This window comes from Acinonyx jubatus, chromosome B1 (assembly GCF_027475565.1).
Source record: "Acinonyx jubatus isolate Ajub_Pintada_27869175 chromosome B1, VMU_Ajub_asm_v1.0, whole genome shotgun sequence".
Classification (NCBI taxonomy): Eukaryota; Metazoa; Chordata; class Mammalia; order Carnivora; family Felidae; genus Acinonyx; species Acinonyx jubatus.
Window position 1 is genome coordinate 50,112,335 of NC_069382.1, and position 8,322 is coordinate 50,120,656.

The 8,322-nt window shown below is 41.1% G+C and overlaps 1 protein-coding gene across 5 annotated transcripts in view; it reads left to right on the forward strand.

Moving 5' to 3' along the window:
- Positions 1 to 821, forward strand: part of MSRA (methionine sulfoxide reductase A) — a 449,572-nt gene extending 448,751 nt beyond the window's left edge. For 4 of the 5 annotated variants that reach the window (XM_027069623.2, XM_027069606.2, XM_027069614.2 and 1 more), the window contains one exon: positions 54 to 821. In XM_027069623.2, coding sequence (XP_026925424.1) covers positions 54 to 218 — 165 coding nt within the window. In that variant the 3' untranslated portion in view covers positions 219 to 821. The remainder of the gene's footprint in view (positions 1 to 53) is intronic. The other variant, XM_053216667.1, reaches the window with a different exon arrangement.
- Positions 822 to 8,322: the final 7,501 nt, after the last annotated feature.

Consider the following 8,322-nt stretch of genomic DNA (forward strand, 5'->3'; position numbering starts at 1 on the left):
TTGGGACCCTCTCTACCCAGCATCCGGTCCTCATGGTGCCTTTCTCTCTACAGGTTCTTTCAGAGCATGGCTATGGCCCGATCACGACCGACATCCGGGAGGGACAAACTTTCTACTATGCGGAGGATTACCACCAGCAGTACCTGAGCAAGAACCCTGACGGGTACTGCGGCCTGGGGGGCACTGGCGTGTCCTGTCCACTGGGTATTAAAAAGTAATTTCTCCCCATGTGGTCAGCGCTTGAGGTGACAGCAAAAATGCTTTCAACAAATTGGGCAATTCTTTTGTGGTTCAGGTCAGCAGCTTTTCAAAGTACACAGAGCACAAAGGCATTCATAAAAATCTGGTTTAATGAGGTGTAATTTACATGAAGTGCAATGAATGGCAAGTTGAGAACATGCAGTTTATCTTCTGATAAATTATGGTGGGACTAGAACTGTGACCTATTGGGGTCTGAATGAGGATAATGAGTATGCTTTGTTCCCCCTGCTTGGGCCGGGACGCCTGCCACAGAAGCTGGGGAAGGAAGCTGGGAGATTGTCGGACAGGATGAGGCATGTCGGACACCCTTTATCTGTGCCCTTTCCCACCTTACCTGCCCTCTGCCCTCCAGTGCCTTAACATCTGCAAACATTTATAGCCTCAATGAATCATTCACTGCAATACTTGGCTCTTCTGATCCTGTATGTGTAAGGGGCTTTCTCTCCTTTTCTGCCCTCCCATGGCAGAGAAAAGATGTGAGTTAGCTTGACGAATTCAAACACTTTGCTTACAGCTATGAGAAATGCTTGTTCTAATAAAAGTTTACAATCCAATACAAAGTGCCTCATGTCTCATCTGTCTTTTACTTTTAGGTAGGATATTTCTAAGTATTATAAGACAAAACCCTCAAAATTCCTTTCCCCCAAATGGAGAATATGATTGAAATTTTCAGGAACCATGTACGCCTCTGGCTCCTTTCAACTTCAGTGATAATAGCTGTTTTCCACACGCCTGTTCTGTTACAGCCATCACAACAGGTACTATTATAATTAGACACATGCAATTCTTGCCCTTAAGAGTCTTTATACCCAAGACAAAGGGTGGGGGACCTAAGCAATGTCATCACATGAACAAATCAGATAATCACAGGTCCTGACAAATGATATGAAAATGATAAACAGGATAAGCTGTATCTAAGGGCTGTGGAGTTACACACAGAGGGGTTTTGGTTACATTGGTCAGGGAAGGCCTCTGTGGGGTGGAGAGACAAGTTAACTGATGCAAAGAAGAAATATAAACACAAGGGAGGAGGGCAGAGCTTTGGGGCAGGAGACAGATTAAGAAATACATTGTTCCCCATGGGTTTAGCATATTTATTTTCCCTCTTGGATTTCCTCTGTGCCCTAAGCCATTGTGGAAAAATTAAAAATAGAAATGTCATGTGATCTGATAATTCCACTCCTGGGTATTTACCCATACCCAAAGAAAATGAGAACACTAGTTCAAAAAAGATGTATATACCCCTGTGTTTATCACAGCATTATTTATAATGGCCAAGATACAGAAGCAATCTAAGAATCCATCAATAGATGAATGAATAAGGAGAATGTGATTGATGCCTACACACACACACACACACACACACACACACACACACCTACATACACGTTGGAATATTATGCGGCCATAAAAAATGATGAGAGCTTATCATTTGCAACACATGGACAGACCTAGAGGGTATTAGGCTAAGTTGAATAAGTATTATGCTAAGATAAATACAAATACCTGATGATTTCACTCATATGTGGAATATAAAAAAAAACTAATAAAGAAGCAGAAACAGACTTATAAATACAGAGAATACAACGGCAGTTGCCAGAGGGGGAGGGGATACAGGGATGACCAAAATGGGCGAAAGGGAGTGAGAGGCTTCCATTTATGGAAAGAATAAGTCATGAGGATGAAAGGTACAGGCATAGGCAATGCAGTCAATGGTATTGTAATAGTGTTGTATGGTGACAGATGGTGGCTACATTTGTGGTGAGCATTGCATAATGTATAGAGATGTGGAATCACTGTGTTTTACACTTGAAACTAATGTAACATTGTGTATCAACTATACTTCAATTAAAAAATTATTGGGGTGCCTGGGTGGATCAGTCAGTGAAGCATCAGGCTCTGTGCTGACACCAGGAGCCTGCTTGGGATCCTCTCCCTCTCTCTCGGCCTCTCCCCCACATGCTCTCTCTCTCTCAAAATAAATAAATAAACTTAAAAAATTGTTATTAAAAAGAAAAATACATAAGTGGAGTAGATATGCCTAATCAATCTCAACATCCCCATTTTGGTTGCCTGAGGGAAAACCTTTCCAAACAGAAGGGCCAGAAGGTGTAAATTCCTTCCTCCCCAGAAGGGGGGAATTTGTAGTGTTTGAGAAATGGACAGGCCTGTAGAGCTGGGATAGTGTGAATGAGAAAGAGTATTGAAGAGAGGTATCTGAGAGGTAGGAAGAGCCAGATCATGCAGAACCTTCGAAGGACATGTTAATGGGACTTGTTTGTTCATTCTATTTAATAATTGATGGTCATTGGAGAATTTTTAAGTTTCTCTTTTTTTGTCTAGGCCGAGCAGCTAGAGGAAAGGTGGTGTTATTTGCTTGTGAAGGAGTAGACAGAGGAGACATAAGTGAATCAATCCATTTTGGCCACTCAAAATTTGAAGTTCGTCATCCTCATGGAAATGTGGGGGAGGGTAGTTTGCTGTGCAGTTTTGGAACCAGGAGGGATCCAAGGAAGAGAAATTTAAGAATCACCAGTGTATGGATGACATTTGAGGCATGAAGCTAATTTAGATCATCTGGGGAAGGAATGTAGAGGAAGAGAAGAGGTCAGAGGATTAAATGCTGGGGTGTCCTGACATATGGAAAGATGGTAAAGAAGGAGCAAAGGAATTTGAAAAGTGACATTTGAAGGAGGCACATAAAGGAGATGTGTCCTTGCAGTGGAAACTAGGCACAGACATATGCCCCAAGAACTGAATAATGATCTGAATGACGCAAAAGTGAAATGCCAATGATACATCATGAGTCGGGGTTAAACTCAGACCAAATTTTTTCTACATTCATATCAGACCATAATGAAAAATGACAAGGAAACCAGGTCCTTTTGAGGAAGGATCTTGCAGCATTTCAGGAGGTATATGCTTTGAATTTTGCCCTAAACCTTCCCCAGAGGAACATGGGTGCCTTTTACCAAAGTGACTCTTTATTCAAAAGTGGAAATAACCCAGGCTCTCCTTGGAGTTATTACTTCCTGGCTATAAACTGACATTTTGGGAGACCTGCCACCATGGTCCTGAGAAGGGTGGGATTTATAAAGACTGATGGAGTGTTATTCTAAGTCTATCTCACAGTGTGTCTAGCGAGTGTGAATAACAAGCTTGAAGTTCTTTCCTCACTCCCAGTATGCCTAGTGTGTATTAACTATGTTTATATTAACTATGTTAATTATGGAACATTAACTATGTTCCTAGCTTCTGTAAACTGAGATGCTTTAACATCTCCCTGCATGCATATGTTAGACATGCCTTGTCTGGACAACACTATAATATGCTTGAGCCACCTTGCCTTGGCTTCCTGCCTCCTTTGTCACTCTGCTTCTCTCTGGGAGGAGTCTTCCTCCTGGAGGTACTTTTCCACATATAAACTGACCAAGCCAGAGTTCACACCCCATTCACTGCCTTTATCAGGCTCTCACACTGAAGACCACTGTCTACCTGCCCTAATCAGGGTCACCAGGTACCAGACAACTAGGGACAGCTCCTGTGCCCCAGAGCTAGCTAAAATTATTAAAATGAGCTAACCCTAAGTCGGCTTACCCTGCTTCACCCATTCCTTCCCTTGGGAACCACAATAAAGACTCTAGTCCACATTTCCCCCCTCTCCCTCTGCCTCTGCCTCCTGATAGACCCTGATGCTTATCCTGGTAGCCTCCCTATGGCATTTTAGTTCCCTGATTCATGGAATAAAGATCCCCAGACTTATCCACTCCCAGTAAAGAAAAAATAATATCTGTGAAGGAATTTAAAATAGTAGTGGCACCAGTAGCAAAGTCAAATGATTCAGAGGTTGAGATTAGTGCACATCCCGTTTTGTTCCCGTTTGGCAGATATTAAAGCTAAATAGGTCTTGGGAAATGAATGTAGATTATTATACACTTAATGATGTGGTACAGCAGATATATCATACTTACTAGAACAAGTTAATGTAGCCACTGGCATCTAATATGTAGGTATTTGCCCAACAAAAACTTCTTCTCTATCTCTACAAGTAAGGATCATCAGAAGCAGTTTGCCTTCACATAGTAGGGTCATCACTGTATCTTTGCTGTCCTGTCTGAAGGCCATGCCAATTCTACTTTATGTCATGTTTAGTCCAAAGAAGCCTTGATCATTTTGACATCTCACAGAACATCAACTGATTCATTGCACTGTTGACATTAGATGAATTGGATTTGGCAAGCAGGAAGGAACAAACAGCCTAGACAGTGAGAGATTTTACCCCAAAAAGTTCAAGGACTGCCACATTGGTTAAGTTTCTAAGTATCTGGTGATCTGGAGCATGAGAGACAAGTTACTATATTTTGGACTACCCATCATGAAAAAAGAGACAAAATATTTTGTGGACCTCTTTGGGTTTGGGAAGCAACAGATAACCACATTTGGGTGATTTGAACTATGTACTGGATAAGTCATTAGGTTTGAGATGGACCCAGAACAAGAAAAGACTCTTCAGAAGATCCAAGCTGAGCTACCAGTCACCTTTCCAACAGCAGTCCTTAATGTATTGAATATATCTGTGGCAAACAGAGATGTTGGATAGAAATTCTGGCAAACCCTAGTAGGAGAATCACAGTGAAGACTCTAGGGCATGAAGAATATAGCTGTGTCATCTTCCCTTCTGCATTGAAAAGTAACTCCTGACTTGCTACTAGGCCCAGGTAGAGAAGTAAGCAACTCAAGTTATCTATCAAACCCTAGGTACTCTGATTATCTGAATCACAAAATTGAATGTGCACAGCAGTAATTTATTGTTAAGTGGAAATTGTATATATGAGATTGGGCTCCGGAGCAGATTTAGAAAGCATGAATAAACTGCAAGATGGGTGGCTCAGAATCACATGATTCTTACTTTATTCATTACCTTACCTTTAATCCACACCTTTGACCTCATAGGCTGTTTCCTCTGACTAGGAAGGAGAAAATTGTGTGTCTTGTTTATAGATCGATTTTACTGTAGGCTGGCTGTAGCCAGAAGCAGTTGCTGCATTGCAACATCACTTGCTTTGCCCTGGACGATAGAAGTGAGAAAATTCTCCCAGGGGCAGAAATTTGAGCAGTGCATTTGTTCGTCTACTTCATATGGAAGGAGAGATAGCCGGAGATACATATCTATATTGATTCATGAGCAGTGGCTAATGGGAAGAAAATAGGAAAGAAGAAAATTGAAAGATAGATGACAGTGAGTTCTAGAGGCAAATGATATGGATAAATCTCTTAGACTGGGCACAAATATGAATGGGACTAAATGCCTGTGAGAAACCACTTTGGAGTCAGTCCTGTGAATCCCCAACCACGTGGCTGCTTGCTTAACAACCTCACAAACAAAATGGCCACAAGGTAGAAATGGAAGCTCTGCATGAATTCAGAAACATAGACTCACTAAGTCTGATCTGGTTCCCCACCTAGTACTGAGTAGCCAAAGGAGAATACCCAGTATGGTCCTAATCATCTGTGGTAGCGTACATGTGTGGAAGGGAGGAAGGGGCCAACCAATCACCTGGTAGCATGTTAATTATTTTGCACCCTTTGTATTGGAGGAGATTATGATTTGTGCTCATAGGGTGGGCACATATTCCATATGTTCATTTGTATTACTATTCATAGAGCTCCTTTAACCACCCCCTATGTGGAGTTACAGGATGTCTTATCCATAGTTATGGTATAATGCTCCACAGCAACTCCTCCAATCAGAGGACATATTTTGTAGTGAAAGAAGTGTGGAATGAGTTTCTTCTCATAGAATTCACTGATCTTGCCACATTTCCCATCACTCAGAAGCAGATGACTTGACAAAATTATGGAATGGCCTGCTGAAGTCTTGGTTACTACATCAGCTGGGTGGCAACCTTCCATAAAGTTGAGATGTTGTCTTTTGGATGTGTTGTATGACTTAGATCTGCATCCAGTATTTGGTACTGTCTCCCCTTGAGCCAGAATGTATAGGTCCCGGCACCAAGACATGGAAGGGGGAGTGATTGGTCTCATCATAGCACTAAATAATCTGGAGAAATTTTTGATTCATATCCTCAAGACTTTTGACTCAGTAGATTGAAAGTTCTAGTGCTCTAGGGGTCAATGCTTCCATTAGAGAATGTTCATGATTCCCTTTGAAAACGGAGTAGAAAATCTCCTCTGGACATTTTTGTCTCCTCTTGTTGATGAACCAATAGATGTATAAGGAAGTTTCTGTATTAATCAAGATGGAGGATCTCAACTTTCAAGGGGAAACAGTGGGAGTATGGATTATATGTGGATGCCTGGACCCACGAGGAGTAGGTTTGGATCACCCAGCAGGCAGAAAACTTTGCCCATCTGATTTGCTGGCATAGAGAAAGGAGATCGTGAAATGGGTGGTACAAGAAAGAAATTGTGTTATCAACTTAGTTCTCATGTTATGTTTTAGTGCATTAATTGTCCTCTTTCCCTTCCATTTACCGCAGTACCTTATATGAAGAAATTATGTATGACATATGATAGATTTGTTAATGGGATTTTGTGTGTAGAGAACATGAATTCTTTACCCAGACAAAAGATGAGGGTGGGTGTGGATGTTGAAAGACAAAAGGCAGTGTTATAGATCGCATGTTTGTGTCTCCCCCAAATTTATAAGCTGAAACCCTAATCCTCAATGGGATGGAATTAGGAGGTGGAACCTTTGGGAGGTAATTAGGTTTAGATTAAGTCATGAAGGTGGAGCCCTAATGTTGTGATTAGTGCCCTTATAAGGAGAGAAAGAGAAAGGAGCTCACTCTCTTGGCTACGTGAGGATGTGGCAAGAAGGTGGCTGTCTACAAGCCTGGAAATGGGCCCTCGCCAGGCACCAGATCTATTGGCACTTTGACCCTAGACATCTCAGCCTCTAGAATTGTGAGAAATAAATGTTTATTGTTTAATCTGACTGGTCTACAGTATTTTTGTTAAGGCAGCTATAAGTATGTGACTAAGACACCCTGTACTGAATAGTTTTTATATTCAGATCCAGATAACCCTTCTCCATCTTTCTCTGTGTCCTGAGAGTCCTGAATGGGCTGTAACAAACAAAAGACTTCCTTGCTTTCTTGCTTTAATTTAGGTCTGGCCCACAGAGGCACTTGTAGGAGATTGAGGGTGGGAGATGATTAAGGTCAAGACATTTGTTTTCCCAGCAGGTCCCCACAGGTTGGCTGTGAATGGGTGATAATTGCTCCATGCTGTTGTTGATTATGGCCCACAACACTATCTATTTAGAGTTCTCCTAAACCCTGTTTACTTTGTAAATATTCCTTATATGAGCCTCTTAATTATCCAGATTGAGTGTGCTATTTATTTCCTGGTAAGACCTTCAAGATACAAATGGGGAAAGTAAACTTTCTTCTACAATTAATTCCAAAAATTCATATAAAAAGACATTTCTATTCTAAGGTTCATGCTAATTAAGTAAAAATATTTTTAACTACTATGGTTTTGCATGTAAAATCACAGCATTTTAGAATGGGAAAGAGTCTTATAGATTATTTAAATGGCTGCTTGTTTTATAGGTGAGAAACCCGAGGACACCAGAGGCAACTTTTTCACTACTAGAAAGTGCCACAAATCCATTTACATATCCGAAAGAAATCTTCCCCCTGATGCTGAGATCACTGGCTCTGGTTCTTCCCTCTGGGGCTACCAGGGAAGTTTGACCCTCTTCCTCAGGAGATAAATACTTGAGGATATTTGAAGACAAAATAAACTCTCCTCAAATGATCTTTTCTAGGCCAAATAACTTTCTATATCCCTTCTAAAACCTTAATTTATACCTGTTGACTACCACTACTAGATTTCCCAGGTTCACCAACGAATGTCATTTGTTTAAGATTTCACTGTCCAACATGGTACCCACCAACCACATGTAGCCATTTAAAGTTAATTAAAATTAAATATAATTAAAAATCTAGTTCCTCAGTTGCACTACCTACATTTCAAGTACTCAATAGCCACAAGCATCTAAGTGGCCACCATATTGGATGGTGCAGATTTAGA